This window comes from Mesitornis unicolor, unplaced genomic scaffold (assembly GCF_000695765.1).
Source record: "Mesitornis unicolor isolate BGI_N332 unplaced genomic scaffold, ASM69576v1 scaffold23288, whole genome shotgun sequence".
In the NCBI taxonomy this organism is placed as follows: Eukaryota; Metazoa; Chordata; class Aves; order Mesitornithiformes; family Mesitornithidae; genus Mesitornis; species Mesitornis unicolor.
In genome coordinates this window covers 10,656-33,917 of record NW_010204157.1, presented here as the reverse complement: position 1 = coordinate 33,917, position 23,262 = coordinate 10,656, and the positions used below count along the sequence as shown (strand labels likewise).

Here is a 23,262-nt window from a genome sequence, read left to right as displayed (position 1 = left end):
CCGGTGGTATTTTGTTTGTTCGTTAAAGATCATTAAAGTTTGGGTTGCCTGCCCTGTACAGTGTGCTTTGGTTGACACAGGACTCTCAGCTGAAGCCCAGCACGTTTGGTGATTGCGACACACACGGTTGGTGACATCCCCTGCTGCTGGGAGGCCCCTTGACAGGAGACCATGTGTGGTACAGAGGAAATCCGCTTCGGTGCCTTCGCTGATTGTCTTGCTGTTTGCTGTAACTAGGAAACATCTGAACTTGCAGTAGGAATAATTCAGTTGTACTGTTTATGCACCAGATCCAGGAATTAGCTTGATGAAGTTACAGCTAAATGAAGACATCCTGTTTTGTGTGCTGCTGTTAGAAGTGCAGCAAAGCTGATTTGGCACTGGGAACACAGCGTGTGGGGAGCGGAGAGGATGAAATCATCGCACTTCTGTGTGTTCTCTTGTTTTAATTTTATTTAATCCACGAGAGATCTTTTTGGGCTGGATCTTCATTGCTTAAGAATGTTGAGAAATACGTTATTATCCAAAGGTGTAGATACTGAACGCCCAGTATTTAAATTAAACTTCAGTGCATTAGGGGAGAGTACTGTGTGTTGCGAATGAAAGTGTAACTGGTCCTCAAACTTCTTCATGTCCTTTTCATCTGTTTTATCAATTCTAAATAACATAGACGGGAAATACTAAAATATCTGTGCTTTGATGTAAGATATCCCATCTACTGTTTTTAAAACAGCTTAAGAATATTAGTTGCTAAGTAGAAACAAGATGATCAGTGAATCGCTGCCTTTGACAGGCTGGCAGTGAAGTACTTCTGCAGAGCCAGAGCTGCAGTTGGTATCTTGAGATGTGATGAATTTGGAAATTTTGTTTTAAATATGTATTTTATTTTACATAGATACACACATTTTTAGAAGATTTTATGTACATAAAATTTACTGCGATCTAGGCAGAATGAACTGTTCAGAGGAAGTCTAGGTGAGAAAGTTAAGCTTTATGAGAATTCATTAATGTTTTAGGAAATACATAAACATTGGACCCTTCTGAACATCTGCCAGGGCACTTCACTGCTATGGCCAAGTCCCAGAGTCCTTTAGATCTGTCCTTTAGTTCCCAGCAGCTGTACTGCCTGCACACACAGCTCCTGGAGCATCGTCCTAGGTGCTGCATTAGCTATGGGAGGTGATGGGAATGTTTGCAGTTGTCCTGAGAGGCAGCTGAAGGTACCAGCAGCCACTCTGTATGCACTGCTGCTGTCTTTGTAACACCATGAATAAAAATCTGTCAGTTGTTGCTCTGAAGAATTTGAAAAGTCATTTACGTGTCGTTCTGTTAAAACTAAAGTTGATTGTAGAAAAGGTTTTGGGGAAGTTTTAGGAGAAATGAAAGGGAGACAGTTACTTTACTTCAGAAGAGCAGTAACTGCAAAGCAGCCTGTGCACTTCTGAACATGAATTGCATGCATCTCACGCAGGGGAAGAGCTGCTTGGCTCCTCTTCCTCCCTCTGATCGGTTTCCATGCTTCTGAAGTAGCCAGAATGGGACGTGAAGCCAAGCAATGCAGGGATGGGCTGTGATGCTGTTTTTACTGACATCAGGGATGTGCTTTTGCCTCCTCCAGGTCTCTGCTGCTTGGCAGTTGTGTAGTCAGTGCCTTGGTATTGGTGAAGGCGGTGCGGTGGCTTCCGTGGCAGCGCTTCGTGCAGCGAGGAGCTCAGGAACTCAGCTGCAGATGAGTTACTCAGTTGAGCATTTCCATTTAGAAAATGAACGTAGTACATGTCGGTTGTATTTGGAGGAAATGCTGCCCCAGTGAGCCGTAGTGGGAAATGAAGTCAGTGAGATCTGGAGCCAGCATATCTAATGTTAATCAGAGCTTGTTGTGGAGTTAACTGTAGATGCTGTCAGAGCTGCATCAAGAGCTGTAACTGGGCAGGGATGGGTGATGGTGAGGGATGCTTCACTTCAGTAACAGGCGTCCAGCAGCTGTTTTTCAAGACTTCATTGTACAGCAGAGGATGAGGCTGTTCCAATTCTAAGCTGCTTTTTTCCTTGTCTCCTCCTATCTAGTTCTTAATCTAGTTTACCTCTTTTTTGTTTATTTTTGTTTGCCATTTACTTTCAGGCAAGAGTACTTTGAAGAAAGATTAAATAATAGCTGCAGTTTTGGTATTAGCATGCTGAAAACACCCAAGGTTTCTGTTTTTTCCAAAATAAAGATCCCTCCTCATCAAAATGTTTCATAACTTCAGTGTCTGGGCTCTTCTGTGCACTGCACCATAGACTAGATTGTGCCTGGAAGGGGGAGAGAAGGCGAGAAAGCCTGAAGAGATCCCTCTTAAGCTGATGGTACAGCTGCAGCGATGAGCTGCGTCTGTCTCCGTGCGCCCACGGGGAGCTGGCCTGGCGTGTGAATCAGAACATGCTGTGACGGTCAGCACGGACACGCAGGGAGGACTCCTAACAACAGGTAGCAGATAGCTGCAAGTACTTGTGGAGTATGTCTGTCCAGTGCCTGTGTTAAGGGCAGCCCTCTGGGCCTCATAAGTGTGTGTGAGCTGGGTCACGGTGTGTTTCCACCTGTGATCTCCTGTTGCTTCGGCTGTCTTGATGTAAGAATTTGACTGCAAGGAAGTCCGTGTCGCAATGAGCATCTATCGCTTAGAGCAGATAACCATGATCTGATTGAAAACGTTGTGGAAGATGAGGAGTTAAATGAAAAAATGCTAGGAAGCCTCATGTTCAGTTGATAACACGTAACAGAAACATCCTTTGAACAGTCCTTGTAAGTATTTAGTAGATGTGCCCGTCGTTGGTATTTCCTGCAGCTAATGATGGTGACCCTACTCCTGTGTCTAAAGATTACCAGTTTTTACTGAAGTCTCCTTGTGAAAGTGCTCTGAGTTAATACCATGCTCATGGAATGCCAGATACTGACATATGTCTGACCGAGAAGTCACAAGTTTGTTCATCACAAGTCGTTTGAACTGGTTCCACAACTGTATTCATAGTCCAGCTTGTGCACATGGGAGCACTGAGGCTTCCTTCAGCTACCAGGATGAAGAATTGCAAAACCTTGTTTCACCCGTCTTACAGAAAACTTCCAAAATTCCACTCCCTGGTTTTGGGTTATTTCAAAACCTTTTCCAGTTCGGTAATTTAAGATGGCATCGCACCAGTATGCAAAATAGCATAAAATTCATGAGGCGAGATACTGTGTCCGCTCCTGGTTATATACGCTGAGTGATTGATAATGCTTGCTTTGTTGTCCTTCAGCTCTGGTCATACTGATTTCTTACCTCTTTCAGACCTGGTGTGCTCCAGCTTCACCCTCTCATTTTAGGAAGACTCTCCATTCTCAGCTTTACCAAAAATGAGCAGATAGAGGGGGAGAACCACAAGCTGTGCTGCACAGCCCTGCAGCACGAATCTTGCTCTTCATTTGTTCTTTTTATCCTAACCATTATCTCCTTGGAGCTGGGTTCTTGCTGGCTCTTTTTCTGGCACACACTAATATTTCTGATTTTACTGATGCTACAGGAAGCATAGTTCAGCTCAGTATCCTCCTAGGAATAACGAGGTAAGGGAATTATTATTTATTTGATACGAGCGCTTTAGAAAGTGCTTGCGTTTAGAAATTGGCATGGTAGTTAATTGAACTTAGCTGCTAACTTGTTTACTGTTTTGCTGCTGGGTGCACATACACTTGTCTGCTGCCAGCTCGGGCCTGCTGGATAGTGTTTCCTCTGCCTGATAAACAGATTAAACAAGTTGGAACAACGCTGCGTTTACTTTTAATTGCACTGCTAGAAGCTTTGCATAGCTGGTGGCGGTTGTCCTGGATATAATGGCTCATAGGTCTTACGTAGTGTTAGAAAGGAAGATTAAGAAAGGGGGGCAGAGAGATGTTCCTATGCTTCACATAGGTGTCTGGCCTCTGATTCTAAGTGGTGGTAGTTCCCTCGTTCCTCTTCCAGATTGTTGTCATGAGTGTGCATGGACAGACACCTGCCTTCTAGGCTGTGCTTTTTCTTAGGAGCTTCCTTTTACAAAAATACCATTACATTTACCATACCAAATAGGAGGATTTGGAGCAATGAGAGGAAAAACGCATTGCCTTAAGTCGCTGTTGACTTCAGCGGCATTTCTGCAGGTCAGTAAAAAGGCAAAAGGAGATTTCCTAATCTGGTGAAGTATCCTCTAGGTAATTCTGCTTTTCTTAAGATGGTATTGCACTGGAACCATGCTTCAGTAGCTGCTGTTCTCAGGTGTTGATTGTGCTAGCCAGAAAGGGAAGACGGGTCTTAAAACTGACAAACCAAACAAAGGAGCAAGGCATCAATTCTGATCTCTGCTGGAAGCTTTCTGATCTTTGTAAAACGTGTGTTCTTTCTAACATCTGCTATCCATGTTTTGCCAAAATGCAGCTTCCTCCCTGCCTATGACACGTTTTCTCTTTATAAGTCAGTCCCCTGTTTTGTGTAGAATGAGATCTCAGCTGAGGCCTCTGGCTGCTGCTGCACAGGTTTGGCAATCTGTCCTGGGTGATACGCCAAGAAGCATCTTCCTTTTCTGAACTTAAAGGGCAGCTGTGCACACAGAAAGTCACCTGGAAGATAACTCCCTTTTTCAATGTGAGATGCTGCTGGTCAGTGAATTGGTGATACCTTGCCTGTGTTTGTAAGGAGCAGATTTTCATCCCATGAGGACATGAAATGCAGCAGGATCGGGGAGCAGTGCATCTATTAAAGTGCATCTCAGCTTCTCTGCGTGCCCTTTTTACTCTTTGAAAATACCATTCAAAATCTTTGTATTTTCTCCTGCACCCGGCTCGTAGGCTACTGGGCTTTATCACAGAAAACACAAGTAGGAGTTACCAGCTGCTATTAAGAATGTGCATTTCTTTTTCTTTTCAGGGAGAAAAAGTTCTACTGGCACTTGAAGCTCGTATTTCCTCACTGTCACGCTGAATACACTTTAAAACGGTACGGAGTTTGAAAAATCAGTCTGCTGAAATAGCACATCAGAACATTTTGATCAGTTCTTATCTATTTCTGTTACACTGGGTAAACTCAAATATTATTTTTAGTCTCAAGAGGGCATTTAAATTGGAAAAACACCAACAACTGAAGGTTGTGTAGTCATTTCTTCTCTGAAAGCTGGCAGGCTTTTCAAATTGGGCGAAATGCGTGATGGCCAGTCCTTTTCTGTGTGTAAACAGAGCAGCCTGTGTATTTGTGATCGCGATAGCCCGTGCACCTGACGTGTTCTGTTCTCATGGAGCAGATGTTCATCAGGATTTGCCATCCCTCGTCTGCATCCTCACATAGGATGGAATGGTCACGTTGGTTGCTTTGTAGGAAAGCCCACAAGCGCATTTGGCAGAGGCCAAGAAGTAAGCTTACGTTGGCAAATCTTCCTCCTTTATCTCCTAGCCTGCAGGGGCAGGAGCAGCACACCCTTGTCTGCTTCTGGGGCTGGAGGAACAGCGTGTTTCTGCTGCAGTTAGGAACTAGAGATACGCATCTGTTTACTCCTCGTAGGTGCCAGGGAAGTCCCAGCGTTGAAGCAGATAAAGCTGTGAGTTATCGGTGCTGTGTTGATACGCATTTATGATCCTCCATAAACCAGTCAGCTTTGCCACTGTACCGTGCAAATAAATATACAGCTTCTTCCAAGTGAGTCAGAGAATGGATTTCTTGTGTACATCATGAACCATGTCTTACGTCTTTGATTTTTATCTTTGGTGAAAGGGTGCCTGACGATAAAACACTCGCTGAGATCCTCAAGCCCTACATTGATCCAGTGGAGTCGGATCCTGTCGTTTGTCAAAGGTGTGTATTGAACAACTTTTCTGCACAGTTCATCACACTTGGAGCAGAGGAGACTGAGGGGTGCCCTCATTCCTGGGGATCCATTGGGAAAGGGCAGTGTCAGGAGGAAGGAGCCAGGCTCTGCTCTGGGATGGCCAATGCCAGGACAAGGGGCAATGGTCCCAAGCTGGAGCACAGGAGGCTCAAGCTGAAGATGAGGCCAAACTTTGTGAGTGTGAGGGTTCTGGAGCATGGCCCAGGCTGCCCAGAGAGGTTGTGGAGTCTCCTTCTCTGCAGACACCCAAAGCCCTGGCCGTGTTCCTGTGTGACTGCTCTGGTGATCCTGCTCTGGCAGGGGTTGCACTGGGGGAGCTTTCCAGGGCCCTTCCAACTCCTCATGTTCTGGGGTTCTGTGTGAGGTGAACGTTTCTGAATAATGGCTTAAAGTAACTGAACTTCCAGCATGCAGAGCTGAGTTCCCAGTCAGCGGCACATCTTGAATTCCTGTGATGAAAACCATCCTAACATTCACCAAACGAGCAACCCTGGAGTAGAGCCACCAAATTCAAACCAGGAAAGATTTAAGAAATTGGCTCGTGGCATGAAGATCAAATAAAGCGACTATAATTCTAAAAAATGTAGCCATAATTAACCTCAGTGGTGGTGACAGTAAACCTTTTCTTTGGAGTAATTAGAAAAACGTACTAGTAATTATAGCCCTAATTTATGGGAAATACTTGGTATGTGGCAAGTTATTGTTATTTATGAAGAAATAAATACTTTTGGTTGTTGGCATGCAAAAGATACCCATCTCTTATGGGTGATGGGAAGAAAAGGCATTGTATGTTATTGTTTCCTCATCTCTGTTGCTTATTCTTTTTCAGATTAAAAATGTATACAGCGTCTCCTCAGTCAGATGTGCAAATTCTAATGAAAATAGAAAACAGGAAGCAAAACTCTGTCAGGTAAGGTGATTCTGCAGGTTGTGCGCTTGTTAATTAAAAAGAGCCAAATGAAGGAACGCATTTCTGAGTCTTTAATATTACAAATGGAGATGACATATTCTCGTGGGTGAAACTGCAGTGAGTAATTACCAGCCATCTTAAAAATTAGTCAGCAAAAATGCTATTTCTTTGTCTTCTGATGTGTCAGCACTGACATTTCAGTGCAGTTACTGAGTAGTAAATTCGGCTGACTCGGAGCCTTGAAGAAGCTGCCACCGGTGGAGCAGTGAGTGTGCCCGCACCTGCAGTGCTTCAGCAGCAGTCCCTGCAGATGTCGGTGTCTGCAGCAAGTACAGGCTTGTGTTAAAATGCTAAATTAATGCATTCACCAGCAGCGATGCAGTCAGCCATTCCCTTCTGCAAGTTCCTCTGTGAATACCTTGACCTCCCGAAGGGAGTTGAAGTGGTAAATGAGAGCTGTGGTTTTAAATCGTTGCAGCAAAAACTACTTGCCTATCAGTATCCAGTCACTGCATTGGAAATAACACATCTTTCTTAAAGTTACTAGCTCATCGCTCTTCAGGTTATGATGCTTCTGGGTGTGGGTTTTTAAGTCCCCAGAACTGAGACTTGCGCAGAACTGTTTTCTATGGTTCCAGAACAGACAACAGTCTCGAGCTTCAGAATTAAAGAAATCATTTTTCTTGGTATAAATGCCATTTTGGACACTCCACCCTGTTGTCAGTGTTACTGAAAATGATACGTACCAGCTCAATATCATAGCTTATTGTGGTTGACCAGTGATTCCTAGTTAGGGCTCCTAAAGTACATTCTTTTCTTCAGATGTAACAAATGTAAATAATATGCTTCCTGAAAGCGTGGTATATTATTTCTAAGGGGAAAAAAGGTATATTAAGAGAATTTTAGTTGTAACTGAGCTTCCTGTTTGTGCTGTATATTTTGCCAGTGCGTGCTATCCAGAAATGCATAACGTACTTTGAAATTCAAGCCTCGGACTCGTCATGGTCTTGGTTGTTTTTTTTCTCTTTGCAATTGTTGAAATATGATTGCAAAACTTGCCATCAGAGTTGTCAGCTATAGAAACCTGTTGGTTTTAAGTGAAGTTTCTGGACTGGTGTCCATTTGATTGAAGAATGGCTAAACTCTGGGTGTTTCAAGGGGAAATTTAGAAACGCTGGTGTTTGTAGCTACGCTGGGAAGTTCACTGAAGAAGCACCCGGGCAGATGAACCATTAACCATTGTCCACTGCTGAAATGTGCATGATGCCTCCTTAGCTCACCTATTTGTTGAGAGACGGTTCTTTTTCATTAGACTTTTCAGAAGAATCTCAGGAGTTGGGCTGTACTCAAATACCTTTAAGTTTGAGCCTCATCTGTATTCCCAGAATCAGCTACATTGATTGATACCAAAGTCGATATTTACCCCCCTTAATGAACGTGTAGTTTAAAAAGAACTGTGGTAAGTTAAAATAGAGAAGTGTTTTGGTGTGAGAAACGCAGCTCCTCACCTGGGAACAACGGGAACCTGCTCACCTGCAGCCGCGGCAGTGCAGGCAGGTCAAAGCAGCGGTGTACTGAGAGAAGATTCCTCTTCTGGAAGGAAAGATCAAGGTTTGTTTGAAGTGATGGGGCTGCTGTGTCAGCACAGAGCATCCTCTGTCAGCACGAGCTGTGTCTCTGCCAGCGGGCACGCTCGGCGCGGCTGTGCCAGCGCGGTTGTTGTGACAAAGGCTCTGCGAGGGAATTTAAATTCTCACCGTAGCTGCATTACGGTGAGGAAAGAGAATGTATTTCGATTTCTTCTCCTTTTGGCTCCGCACCACTTAAGTTAATTTCAGGTTTGTGGCTCTCATTCTATAAATCATTACCTGTAATGGCAGTGGAAGTGCTTGCAATTGCAATGGGACCAGCGTGCTGCAGTGGTGTTCTGCGAGGAGCCAGAGCTGAGCGCAGACAGAGCTCTCATGTTCCTTTATCCACGTTTCTTAGCCAGTGGGGAGCTGTTGGCTGCTGGTTCGTGTAGCCTTGAGTGCCACCATCAGCTCGGAGTAATTTCTCACCCTGTGCTACCTCATTCTGCCTGATTTTAGGCTGCATGATCCTGTGTGGTGGAATCCCGTTCGTCACCCTGTGGGCAGGCTGGAGGAGCAGGGTTGGTGCAGGCTGCTGATACATGAATGTTGTGTTATCCAAAGCTTCCCCTTCGACCACCAGAAAAATGCCCTCTCCACGAGCACTGGATAAGAGGCTGTAAATACACGTTATTGGATCGGATGTTGGTTTTAGGCTTAGCAGAATCTTTTGAAAAAGATATTTTTCTTAGTTACCATTGCGTATTATTGAGGAAGTGCAGTGGTGCTGCAGAGAACATCCAAGCAGGATTATTATGGGTTATAAAATGTTAGGCTTCTAGTTTTAAGATAAGTACGTTACAGAAGGATTTTAGTGCTTCCTGCAATTGTTTGTGAAACAGGGGTTTGTGGTTCAGTTTTGTCTGTTTTCCGTGTTTCACAGAAAATGGCCCTTTCAGTCTGGAGGTTCTTTGCAGAATGCTTTAAATTTTTTGTGTTTCCTCTCTTTCTCCAGCAGTCTAAATTAGCCCTGTAGCACGGATTTCTGCCTCACAGGCGTTCTGCAGAGCTTCAGAGCGCAGCTGGATAAACCCACTGCCGTGCAGATGTCGTGGGTAGCTGTCAGACACCACAGTGCTCGGTGCCTTTTATCATCAGTGGTGACGGTTCTTGGAGAACTTTGTGATAAGCTCTTTTTTCTGCCTTCTTTAGAATCAGCCTTCAGTGTGAATTGGTAGCACTCCACAGTTACTTGCAGTCACCTAAAGCGTAATTTCTCCTCTTGTCCTCTCCTCCCTCCCTGTCACCTAACGCCCTGTAACTGTTACACTGCCTGATAATCTTCTCATTAACAGCCCTTACTTCATAAGGAAGGTTTGAATAATTAGTGTTACCCAACTCTCTTCTCCCTTTGAAGCCTTGGTTTGGAAAAAACCTGCACTTGCATGGGTTATAATGGTTTTCCACTGGTGCTGCTGCTGTCACCTGTTGTGCAATATTGAGGTGGTGGTTGTTGTCCGTCCTCTCCTTGGCTGTGACTGTTCCAGGAAGGGTTTAACTGCTGCCTCTTGGATGATTTTTACAGTCTGCATTCTTTTATGAAGTAGGCTTTTCCTCAGGATAAATTAGCGTGCTGTCTTCAATCCTTTATTTGGGATGCCTTCAAAGTGACTTCATATGGTAAGAGTATTGCTTTTTCCACTAAGGAAAGGAGAGATGCAGCTGCCAGATTATACAGTCTGGTTTGGGAAATACACCTTATTTTCCTGAGAATTGCCTTATTAGGCTTTGTGTAACAACAACAACAAGAGCAAACCGAGACCCAAAAAAAGAATTCCTGAATCCAAGAGAACCTTGATATTTGTTATAAGCAAGTTAATAGTCAGAGTTGTTGGTTTTTTCATAACTACAGATATTTAATGAAAAAGTTACTTACTCATCTGTATGATATAAGCTGATCCTATTTCTAGACGAGAAATAACTGCAACCAGCGTGGTTTACAGTGGATATCTTAATCTGAGAGACAATTAATTAGATAAATGTTAACGAGGTTAAACCACAAACAGAATCTCTTTCACTGGGTTCAGCAACATCCTGCATGAATCCAGCTTAGATAGTTGCCTGTCTTTAATCACCTATATTTATTTTAATGGAATTCAAAAACAATGCTTTCTTAAACATCAGTGTTAGGTCTTTTATAAAGTAATTTACTTTTTTCCCTGTCAGTATATTCTGAACGGCAATACGCTTATTTTGCTCGAGCTGATCCAGTGCGGTTGCTTCCCAGAAGGCTGCCTGATGTCAGTGATGTTGGAGCGCTTCCCTGTCTCCAGATCAGCTGGCAGAAACCAGAGTTATTTCCTTGGATGACTGGGTCCTGTGCTCAAAGAGCATTTTCTTTTGTAGTCTATTGTTTTTAAATAGCTGAGGGTTAGGTCACGTTGGTGGGTCGCAGTAGTCACAGTAATAGGTTCAGGAAAACGAAGTCAGTTTTTTGCTTTAGCGTGTGCAAATACGCCAGCAGCCTTTTAGAGAATCAGCTTGGGATTCAAGCAATGTAAATGTAATAGAACCAGGTCTTTTTAAATGTAGCATTTATACTGGATTATTTATTTTCCTGTTATTAAAAATGTCTGTTAGATACCTGTTTTGTCAGTGGTTTTAAGAGTACCAAAAGTAGTTACACTTAAATATGTTGCAGAGAGCATCAGATACTGATCGTGTTTTCCTTTGGTTTTCATGCTGTCTTCCTAGGGCGCTTCCTTCTGCATTATCATTTATGAATAACTCCACTTATGTGTTTTATAACCAACAGAGTTACAGTCCTTGCTTTTCATATATAACTCAGTTGCTTTAAAAAGTCACTGCTGTTACTGTGGTGCATGGATCAGTTCTTTTTATCATCACATCAACGACCTAATTTCAAAAATACTACTCCATCTAGCAAAGCAAACGTGCCAGTGTTGGCACGTTTCAAGCGTTGTTTCCTCCTCTGCCCTCTCTGCAGACGTTGAGAAGCGTGGGGTGGTTTATTTAGGATTCTCTGCTCTTGCAGGCTGGTGTGGTATGTGGTACACATGAGACAGGAGTCACGGATACATGCTGGCCTGGGCACGGGTTGGAGCAGACCCGAGCTGGCTCTGAGCTGTGCCAGCAGCACATGGACAGCACAGGTCATTACCGGCACAGAGCAGCTCTGCCAGCCCTGCAAAAGCAGGAGCCAGCTCACAACGGTCGTTCTGCACAACTGCAGTTGGGCTCCGGCAACTTCGCGCTGTTCAGGCGAACAGAGGATTTGGGTGCAGTCTGCTTCCTAAACACAGCGCTCCTGTGTATTAACACTTGCTGCTGGTTTTTCCCAGAGTGTTGGGTTTTGGTTTTTGGGGAGGGTTTATTAAAACTTCAGCTTTTCTTACTGAACACTGTTGCATTTCTTGTCGGTCGTTTCAGGCTTTCGAGCTTTGTTACTGCAGCCGTTTCAGTGTCATTTTTCACATGCTCCTTCTGTATCTGAACATCAGTCTCTCTGCTGACAAAAGCAACGCCGAGCAGCAGATGCCAGGATACGCAGCTTTTACTGTAAAAAGTAGTCACTTTCCTTCTTGCCCACTTGCGTTTTTCTTTGAAATCCTGAATTACACAACATAGACGAAAAGCAGAAAGCCAGTAGTCACTGCTGAGTATAAGAAGTGTGTATGGTCTAAGTCTGTGACACGCAGAGCTGAATGTTGACGATGTCTGACTACAATTACTTGACCTTTGAGAAGGTTTTTGGGATGATTCCACAAGAAACCAGAATTTGTCCATCTCACTATCTTGAGCAATCATTCATTTTTTTCTTGAAAGGGATTCCTTTATGAACCAGCTGGCGCCTGTTTTTAAAGCAACAATCCAGTGTGTTGTAACCCATGCTGAATTCTTTTGGATTAACTGTTTTATAATTAATGATATTGCATTAGGGTTTCTGGAGCGTCCCTGCTAGAGAGCTGCTGACTGAGACATCCGTTGCACAGAGATTTATTTGAAGTTATAGCCCTCTCTCCAGAATTCTGCTGTCTCTATTGCAGCAGGTTAGATCCAGACCACTTGAGGAGGGATATATGTAAGTAGAGAGGTGGAGGATGAGATAACAGTAAGAGCGTTAGCGCTGGCTTCAGCCGGTGGTTTGACCTGCCCTGCTGTTCTGTAGGCACCACAGGCGGCCCCGAAGAGATCCTCTCCTGTCTGTGAGGAAATGTGATTTTGGGAAAGGCTGTTTCAAAAACAAATCTTGCAGCTTGACTGGGGAGCAGAGAGAAACTTGCCCGCTTGTATATGTACGCGTAGTATGTAACATACACATAGCATGGAAAATAAATGGCTTCCTGGAAGTCCATGTGCTGTGCAGCACGCTCATATGAGGCAGACTTGAGGGCAAGAAGACAGGCCAGGAAGCCCAAGAGAAGACTGCGGTTGGACAAACCCTGGTGAATGATCTGTTACCCCCTCAGGGAAAGGAGCTGGTGAAAATGGGCTGTAGAGCCCCCGCAAACAATTTGTCCTGTTCCAGTCTAGCATAAGTGTTGTGAGGTGTACTGAGGGGTTTAATTCAGCTGTATCTGTCTGAGTTGCAGTTAAAATGCCTTTCTGAAGGACGAAGAGGATTTGCTGCTGGTTTCGCGGACACAGTGAGATGCGCTGACGTAAAGTTAGCCGAGTCCCTTAATTTTGGGGACCAGGCTTCTGGAAGCAAATACAGAGTTGTTTGCGGACGATGGGAGGGACGGGCTGAGCTGGAAGCTGCCGCGCTGTGAATCACAACAGCGGGACACAGGGGGACCTCTTCACCTCCCCGTCAGAAAGCAGAAAACCTCCTATTTCCTCCCGATGCTGCCAAAGGGGAATCCCTCTCTGTTTTCTCTCGTTCTTGGCGGAAATGAGCTGGGCCGATTGTTTCAACCTCGCCAAGGAGGGAATCGACCTTCCTGCTTGTTTGCCAAGAAAATAATTTGTTTGCTTTATTTCATAGCTTTTCCGTTTCATTGTAAAGCATTGGTAACCCCTTAATGGAAGGTTTATGGTGCTGTGATTCTCATGTAAAGTATTTTTGAAAGTACAGATTTCCACCATTTAGTACAGAGCATTAGAGGTATTCGGGCTATTTACCTTCATATGAGGTAAATTTGGAAGTCAGAATTTGCTGTCTAGAGATCCAAAATTACAGAAATATCGATTATTCCTGCTCCTGAAGTGGAGATTTGTTAGATCAGCCCAAGTGTAATAACAGAAGTATTGCCCGTGGTCCTGCCAGTGTTTTATTAATGGTACCAGTTACATGTTTTGACTTCCCTGCACTTTGGGGGATCCACCCCCAGCTTTCCTTGTACTAAAGATGCCACGGATATCTTTTCAGTTCTGACACTTCAGGCATTCATCTTCAGCAGTCACCCCTCTCTTTTCAGTACCACTTCCCTTGCGAAGTTTCATACTCCCTTTAGGCCTTGTTGCTGTCATCACCTCATTGGGCTGCTTTGTGTCTTTATCTCAGTCATACAGCGGCCATACGCAGTTGTGGTAACCCCTTTTTGATGTATCTGCTCTGTACCACTTAGGGATGTGTAAACCTTGAGCTTCTGGGCGGTTTTAAAGCTGCCTGGCTTTGCAAAGCAGGGAAATTCCTGTGTGTGCAAAGGACTGTTGCCATGATGCACTTGATTTGTGGCATCTTGCTGCTGGGTTGTGTTACTTTTCGTTATGTCTTCTGAGATGGGAAAGTATTTGCTTTCCTGAAATTCAGCGTCAGTTTACTTAGGTCTTCTTTGAACCAAATTCAACCAAATCCAACACACTGACAGTTGCTAGTTTCACGTTTTCCTTCTGTTTTGTCGTGCTTTCTCCCATATTTACGAGGTGCAGAGTGGTTTGTGCTTCAATTAAATCTGTAGGTGGTTGTTGTGCATCCTGAATCCCTTAACCACGCCACTCTCAGTGCTCAGTCCACTGAACTGCTGCAGCAGATGCCTTATCTGCTTTATGGGTTTTGCCATCAACCAACACATTTTTCCTTGGATGTCATTAAAGAACTATTACTGTGTTTTTCTCTTTGGGCAGCCTTTATGCTCCTGTGGTGACATATTTGTAGCCTTATTTTGCTTATCTCATTTTTCCATTAACTGCTTTGTATATTTTCTATGGCAAGAGTGAACAAACCATTAAATCTTGCTGGACATCTACTACTGTGCCAAGTAATTTGGGTGACATTTGGTGTCCCTGCTGTCTTCATCTGGGTATAAATAAGTTGTTTTTTTTTCTCCCAGGATGTTTTAACTCCCTGAAATATGTCAGTGAGAAGCTTTTTGTGGATTTTTTGGGGTTTTTTCCTATTTTATACCTTAGTTTTCAGCAGTTCTTAGGTTTCCCTAGTGGCAGGGCCTCTTACAGCCCATAAAAGAGAGGAGACGATGGATTACTTGTCTTAATACAGTCTTTGAGGATGACCTGAGGCCAAAATACAGCAAGGAAAAGGAACAGCTTCATGATTTTCTTGTTGTTTGGAAGCACCTTTACGTATTCTGTGCATGCAGGTACGGTTAGGAGGTGGTGATGAAGTCTGAGATTCTTTCCTGGTACGTGGGCAGCTTTTCTTCCTGTGCTATTTAAGTTGGTTCCTAGCAGGACCTGTGGGCCAAATGATTGGTAAGAGAGGATTTCTAGTCCTAATTTTCCTCTTTTTTATTTTTAGAAGAAGGACATCTGTGATGAAAGTGTTACTCAAGATGGGGATCTGGCTTGAAAATGGATTGGCCAGGTATCTGGTCTGTACTGGAATAGGCTCGGCTATGCAGGTGTTGGCAGTGTGGAGGAGAGCTGCTGAACATTTGTTAAGGCAAATTATGGAGGTCCTGGGCTGGGAGGGAAGCCATGGACCGAGAGTGGAACGAGGAGCTACCAGCTTTTAAAGTATTCGTGTAAAATGTAGGATCATTTTTTTTCATACTGCAATATTTAACTGGAACTTTGCTCCGGTGCCCCTTCCCTAAAGGTGTTCGGGCAGAATAGTCTTTCATGTTGTTCAGATAAGAATTGGTTGATAAGAATTGGTGCAGAGGAAGCGTCATGGCAAGTCACTTCCTCTTTTTGTTCCTAAGGTCTCTGCTTTCTCACTCGTTGTATTCTCTGATTCTTTTTCACACGTCTGGACTAAACGGAATCCAGTGTTCCAGATTTTTAGAACGTCACAATTCCTGTGACAAGTCGAATATAAGAATTGTGCCTTATTCCAATCCATTGTGTTTACTTTCTGCCGTGTAACTTCCCCTCCGTACCTATTCAGGAACGCATTTCACTGCTTCCCTGTTCACCAAATCATAACCACGCGAAGGGGTTATTCACCACTTAGGAATGAGAGCCCATCTGTTAGTTATTATCTTTGCAGTGCTGTAGCACTTGAGAATGAGTGCTTGGGAGAGGCTTTAAACGCTGCACCCGCTCTTTACTCTCTTCTGGGCAAATGCAGATACCTAGGAAATGCTTCCCTCTTTTGTTTGGGAGAAAGAAAAATAATCCTCATTCTTCCCATAAGTTAGCAGGAGTTTGGTTGTGGAGTTTTAGGACTAAGCCCAAAATAGATAGCGTGATTTATTGTATGTGAATTATGCCAAGTAAATACCTCGATGTTCCACTTGATTCTAGGAAGAAAAATCATCTTTACTTAAAATATGCACGAGAGTTTTAGTTGGTCTCCCTTCCAGGAAAATTATGAATGTCATTATACAAATACGCATTTTAATAATATTTGCAATTGTTTAGACGGTTTAAAACTTGTTTGTTCCCTTTTCAGTGTCTAGAAGACTAAAGAAGAAGCATGGTTACCATTTATCTTTAATCCCAGATTGCTGATTTTTCTTTCATCGTTACCATTATTGAAATCAAAGCTGCTGTGGATGACATTCAGGAAAACCTGCTCAGCAGGGTATTTCCTGCTGTCTGAGTCCGTGCAGACGAGTTGGGTGCTGCGACGATGGCCACGGGCTCCGTTTGGGGGTGACCTAACGCGGCTTTCCTGCCCGTGGGAGACAGATCAGGGCCTGGGTTGCTGCATTCCTGGAAGGGGCTGGAATAACCGTAGATACAGTTGCTGTCCTGTGCAGAAGCTCATGGATGCTCTCAGAAGCACAGAGCCGCATTGGCTTCAGTGTTCAGTGGAAGGTAACGAAGCCATTTGTAGAGTGAGTGTAACACATTACATGGGAAGTGCTGTGGGATGGCTGAATCCTGTTAAATTTTCTCAGTTGTCACAGTTTTTGTAGGCTTTTAAACTGCTCGCCGGCAGGCAAATTTTAATTGGTTTTTGTCCTTTAAAAAAGCAGTTATTGTTGTTTCATTCCAGCTAAAATCAAAAGCCGCTGTCTGCCAAGATTGTCTCTTTGTGGTCCTTCTAAATGGAGTCATCTTGTTAAGAAGAAATCCAGGCCTATTTCTTGCTTCGTGACATGGGCAGAAAGCCTTGCTTGGGGCAGGAAAATAATGAGGAAAGTGTATTATTAGATGGTGGGTGTTGGACAAGGAGGCTGGGGAATGGACAGGAGAGAGAAAATGAGTGGGAGGTAAATAGCAGTGAGGAAATAAGGTTGAGAAAGAGGGGTGCAAATAGAGGTCCCCCTGAATGCAGGGATGGAGGAGGCATAGCACAGACAAGCCTCAGTTGGGGTGTTTCTGCAGCTGCCCTGGGCTGTGGGGCTGTTGGGGTGGAGGGACAGACCTGGGCTGATGGTCGTTCGTTTACTGAGCAGATTGGGATGCGCAGTGAAGGAAGCGCCTGGAGAAGGTTGCAGCTCTTAGGTTCTTACTGAGCTGTGGAGCCGCAGTGGTACAGGACAAGCAGTAACAATGGTGATGGAGGAGTATTGGTACTGCCTGGTTACGGGGTTCTCCCTGCTCCGTCTCCTGCCTGTGGTCAGACCACCCCTCTGTAAATGCACGGGAGGACCTGCATTTTCCAGCGTTCTCCTACATCCTCAGCTCATCCTGGGGATGATCAGTGCAGGAAGCTACAGGAGCTGTAGAAATCCCACTTCATTTCATTTTTCTCCTAACAGGTCTGGCCTTTTAGTAAGTAAAACCTGAAATTTTGTGTGTATATAGGCTCCTGGAAAAGCCTTGGAGGGCAGTCTGCTTTTGCCAGGGGTCTGCGTTGTTGACCCTCTGCATCCCTTTGTTGTAGGTCTGGGATAAAATGGGGAAGGTTTTTGTCACAACAAAGAGAGAACCTGAAGGATCAGCCTTGCTCGGGAGCCGTCCTGAGCAGGACTTTGGAATTGAGTGACGAGTGTTTGTTTTCTCTTGAGGTTTTTCAAGCGTGCACGGTCAAGGAAGACACCGGCAGGTGGATGAACTGAAAACCTCAACTTGCACTTGTGTATGAAGTAGGGAATGCGGTAGGCTGAGTTATTTTGGATAGCACAGGCAATTGCAGCAGAGTTTGAAACAGAGGAGCATTAAGCTCCTTTGTTACATCTTCCCTCAAGTTTACAGCCTACATTATGCACTAAAAATTTGGATGTTTTCTCTATCACTGTCAACCAATAAGATTTACTTTAAAAACAAAAAAGATAAAGCTTTGAGTTGGTGATCTAACACTTCAGTAATTTACTATCATAAAATAGTTTTAAGTACAAATGTTTTATCTTATGCCAAGCTGGACGCGAGAGATGTTTTGTCTAAACCATGAGATAATGGAAAGTGTATTGTGGCATGTGAATTACTTTAGCCTCTTGGTGGTAAATGTTTGCTTAACCAGAAAAGAATGTGTTGAGGTCCTTGCCAAGGGAAAGGTATTGCCATACTTTGCATTTAGAGTACCGTAAATAAAGCAGTAAATATGTTTCTGTTCATGTGTGTTAATCCACAAGTTATGAATGCATTCATTCAATAGGAAATGTAATATACTGTTATCCCTTTTAAAGGGTTTCAGTAAAAAAGAGGTCATAATTACTTTGGGTCGAGAGAAACTTGAAACCAAATATTTTTGTGATGATTGAAGTTGAATATGAGAGAGAAATAGTTTTTGCTCAGCCTAAGTTTCCTTTAAATCCCAAGAACTCAGATCCTGTTTTACCTTCAATATTCTTGTGTGCTGGCTCCTCTGATGCACTGTTCTTAATCGCCCGTTTCTGTAAATAATGAAGGATATAATTTCCTTCACCCGTCCAGTGTTGTTTTTGGCAGAAGAAGACCCAGCTGCGTAATACATTAGTGACCAGAGAAGGCAGAGCAGCTATGGGAAATGCTCCCCTTAATGCCCACAGTGTATTTTGGTTTTGAACTTCATTTGCCTTTAGCTGATACAATAGCTCAGTAGTAATTTAATAATGCTGATTACAGAAAGAATTGCATAACTCGGATTGCAGGGTAATAATATCAGAGCATCTGCTGCATGCTGCAGTTAGGGCAAGTGAAGGGAACGGGGTTTCTCTTACGGAGGGCTTTGAAGTGTCCCGTCTTTTCCCCCGAATCCCACGTCCAGGTTTCCAGTTAGAGACTTGGGAGGCGATATTGCAGTTCTAGGCAATAATTGTGGAGAAGATGCTCGGTTCATTCTCATCATGTGTTCTGTAGCTGGCTTTACCCCCAGGGTGAGGAGGAGCCCTCTTCTGGGAGAGGAGCATGCACCCGAACTGCGCCCCTTGTAGGGGTTTCTGCAGGGGTCCTTGCAGGTGGTGCTGTATGCAGAGACTTGCTTAGGCATAAATGAGGACAGTGTACCATCTCTTAGAAATTACTGCTGCCGTGTTCTGGCTGTCAGAGCCCTTATTTCCACAGAAACAGAGCTCCGGGTGTTTCCAAGGTACCTTTGCAGCTGTTCAGATACACTTTTTGTTCCATCTTCCCAGTACCTCAATGAAAACTCATAAGGAAACGTGATAAATAAGGTATTCTACTAAGCCCATACGAGGAACTTTATGTGCTGTTTTCCATTTAGAATCTGATTTTCATAAACATACCCGTTTTGATAGCCCTGCGTCCATATCTGATTTTCATAAAGATATTGAGAACTCATAAAGCATGTCAGACCTTAGAGAAGTTTTACTGTGATTCTTCTCATATTCCTATGCTTAGATCTCAGGAGGGTTTAAAAAAAATCCAGTTTTATTACCCAACTACATGTATGTAATCTGGATCATGGGAGAGTCCTTCTGCACATGGTATCACCCGAAAGTCCCGTGGATTGCCAGGAAGCCACCTTGTTTCTGTCCCTGCAGAAGGTGTACGTTATGTCCTTGGTGGTGTTGAAATCCAAAATCAACTTCCCTGTTCTTTTTAAGGTACAATGAACTGGATGCCAGTAAAAGCCTCCTGGACAATTTGAAAGGCAAAATCATAATTGAGTATCCAACGTTGTTCGTGGTCTTGAAAACGCTGAAGAGTGACATGGTGGTTCTTGGCCAAGGTGAGCACGTATTCACTTCCTGTTACGCTGCACTTGGATACTTGAGTTAAATAAACAATAATTAAGGATGCGCCTTTTAATAATGCCAGAAATGTGCAGTATTTCTTGTGTTTCCTTCTGAATCTAAAAGATTGCTATAAAAAAGCTGTTCTGGGTGCTCTTAAAACTGCTGACAAGTGGCGTAAATCCATAAGCTGCATTGCATGTGTTTTCCTTAACTCTGTTTGCTGGTGCTTGGTACTCTTTGTTGGTGCATTTTCAAACAACTCTTCAGACTTGTGCTAAGTTTTTTAAGTAGCAAAGCTTAGCAGAGCTGTTATTTCTGAAAAGCCAAGATGAGTTTTCAGTAAGCCTGCTAATCGTTCAAAGGACTCGTTCTCCAGTATTTCCTAGCGTGACTTCTAACATCAAGCAAACAATTCTGAATTACAGGATGGCTACTAGAAATCACGATGGCAAAATAGCTTTTCAGGTGGGTTAAAAGCACAATGTTACCTTTCAAAAAATGAGTGAAAACTTCTGTCTTGGATTTAACTCAGAGGAGAGTCCAGGTCTAGCAGGAATTTGTTCTTCTAGTTTTGAAGTGAATTTCCATCTTTCTCCCGAGTAAAAAGGCTGCGTGTCCCAGCTTTGCTCTCTGCAGCTCTGATACAGAGAATCAGTTCTTGTCTTTTAATCTCCCAGCTGGTCACTGTAGTTACCCAATTCCACAACTCTCTGTGATAACCCAGGCTGTGATTTTCACAGATTTCTGAGGAAGAGCTTTGAAATCTGTTTGCAATGGCTGTTTCCCCGTGGCAGCTCAGCCATGGCTCTATATGTACATAATTTGAGGCTGAGAATATTGCATGGTTGATATCAAACTTCCACGGATGTCGGCTGTTGTGGCTGGGTGACACCAAGTGATCCAGTGGAGCAATCTGCTCTGGGAAACAGCACGCAGGCATTTCCTGTGCTGTGCACTGCAAGAGCTCCTGAGAGTGAGATGCCAAGCCAGGGGATAAGGTGTAGGGTCTTGTCTGAGCAGCTGGGTCCACTGCTGGGCATCCTAGGAGTGCACATGGATATACTGGAGTGCAAGGAAACCCCACACTTTCTGTTTATCCATTGTTTCTTGATCAAGGTCCCTTGCTTTTCAGCAGTCAGCCCTACCCCTATGATTTAGGTGTCAGGAGAGAATTAAAATGGATTGACTCTTAATCTGAATAGGGTGGCTGTCTCCTGAGCTAGCAGGAAGACAACCTTTTTAAGGGTATAGATTCAAGTAAGTGTTGACCATAGACTGGTTTGTGTTGGAAGGGACCTTTAGAGGTCATCCAGTCCGACCCTGCTGCACAGGGACATCCTCAACCAGATCAGGGTGCTCAGAGCCCTGTCCGGATGTTGAGTGTTTCCAGGGACAGGGCCTCTACCACCTCTCTAACCTGTTCCAGTGTTTCACCACCCTATGTGTAAAACAAGGTTGAGCAGCTGTCTGGTGAGGTCGTCGGGGTTGGACTGGATGATCTTCCGAGGTCCCTTCCAGCTCCTGATATTCTGTGATTCGTGCTGCAGCAGCATCTGTCTGGTGCTGTGAAAGGCAAGGTAGAAGGGCAGGGGCAGCGATAGCTGGGGAGGTGCTGGCAGCTCTGTCATGGGGCAGTGCAAGCGTGTGTCTTCAAGACAGTGACCTCCCTCTGCTGCAGGGATCATTCAGTTAGCAGTCATCCCTGAAACCGGTATGCAGGGAATGCTGGCTGCTATTTCAGCGCTTGGGAACCATTAATATTCTTAATCTTTCTTTTTTTAACTGTTTCTGTAGACTCCATAAAAATCAAGTGCATAGCTCCCTGTTGAGATGACTTGGGTGTAACATAGCAAAACACTATAGCCATTGGCAAAGATGGCATGGTTTTCACAACTTTTATCGTAATTTATTTTTGTACATCTTCCTAGTTAACATGTTAACCCTTAACTTCAGCCTTGAGTTTGGTTTGGACCCTGGGTTCTTGGAGCTTTTTCTTTTTGCGGCCTGCCACAGTAACTCCAGGTTCTTTCAGGAAAAGCTTTCCTTCCTTTCATGTTCATTCAGAACACGAATGTGAAAATAGGGAGGCTTTTTTGTTGCTGTTAGTCTGCTCAAAGACAAAACACCACTTCTGTTGAGTGTGGCACAGGCATTGTGCTCTTCGATTCACTGCCCCCAAAGGCTGGGGACAGAGCTGGAGCTGAACACCTTTGAAGTTTTACGTTGGGAAGGACTGGGCAGACTTAATTTGTGGTCAATCAACACCATAAAAACATCTTCCTTTTGAGGGAAGACAATCTGTAATTCCTGTTAAATAAAACTTACTGTAACAGACTAAACCAAGGCTAAAATTTGTCAGTTGGCTTTCGCTGTGAGTCAGAAGATTGCCACGTTCTTTGATGTGATGTTTTGATGCTTGACTTGCTTATAGCAAAAACTACAGGTGCTCTGATGTCAGCATACAAGGTCAGTCATGGCTGAAGATGGTAGGGGATTACAGAAGCTTTCACAGGATTTAGGGGTAAAAACAATCCTTACTTTGTGCATTACTCAGTACATATCTGGCATATAAATGTTAATTGATTATACACTAGATTTAATGTAGACAAAATGTGACCTCTGATGTTTCTGGGTGAAATGCTTCTATTTTCTTGACCAAATTCCACTGAAACTGTACAGGTGCACACTGTGTCCTGTGATTTATCCCTGTTTGCCAGCTGCAGAACTTACCCTGACACGACAGTAACTGTGCTTCATCAGCTCCCTTTTGGTAACACTTCCTTAGTGAAGCATCTGACACGACATGCTCAAAAACTTCTTTAAATTCCCTGTTGGATCAAGTGCTGGAAATAACAATGAGAGCAGAGTGTGAATCATGGGCCTGCGTTGCTCTCATTTATTTTTGAGTGCCGCTGACCAGTGGCATTTGGTGGCCTCACCACAAGGTGACTGGGGTCAGTGCTTGTTCAAGGAGGAGTCCTGGGGAGTGAGGCTGAAGACCAGTTTGGAAAGTGAGTGCTTTGGGATCGGGTCTGAGCAGAGCACAGGTTACTGTGCTGCTTTAACCTCATCACGGTTCCACCCAGCTTAGCACCATCTTTGGGATGCTGGAACACATGGAAGGAGCACCTGGGTGCATCATCTTAATTTTCTATTTAGAGTTTTTCAGTAGTTGCCCATCTTAAGTATTAATAAAAGTGTCAGTCATTTCTAATTCATTACATCGTGATACGTACGCGTAGCAACCCAGAAAACAACATCTAAAACAAATAAGTCGAAAGAACAATTTGGAATTCTCAGTGGATGAAGAAGAGGAGTTTTGTGGGGGATAAATGCTCTGTGCTCACCTGCGTGACTGAAAGACCAAGATTTAGAAACTGAAGTAGATTCCCAACATTGACTTTGCTTTCTCCTTCAACAACAAGGTCCTGTCCAGGCTCCATCCCGTCCTATGAGACTGGTGTCATCCTATGAAATAGCT

The 23,262-nt window shown here is 43.9% G+C and overlaps 1 protein-coding gene across 1 annotated transcript in view; it reads left to right on the top strand.

The window, feature by feature from the left end:
- ZNHIT6 (zinc finger, HIT-type containing 6) overlaps positions 1–23,262 on the top strand; it is a gene marked incomplete at its 5' end in the record, with an annotated part of 34,611 nt that overhangs the window by 5,238 nt on the left and 6,111 nt on the right. Inside the window, 4 exons of the mRNA XM_010190971.1 lie at positions 4,914–4,982; positions 5,751–5,831; positions 6,695–6,775; positions 19,650–19,774. Coding sequence (XP_010189273.1) covers positions 4,914–4,982; positions 5,751–5,831; positions 6,695–6,775; positions 19,650–19,774 — 356 coding nt within the window. The remainder of the gene's footprint in view (positions 1–4,913; positions 4,983–5,750; positions 5,832–6,694; positions 6,776–19,649; positions 19,775–23,262) is intronic.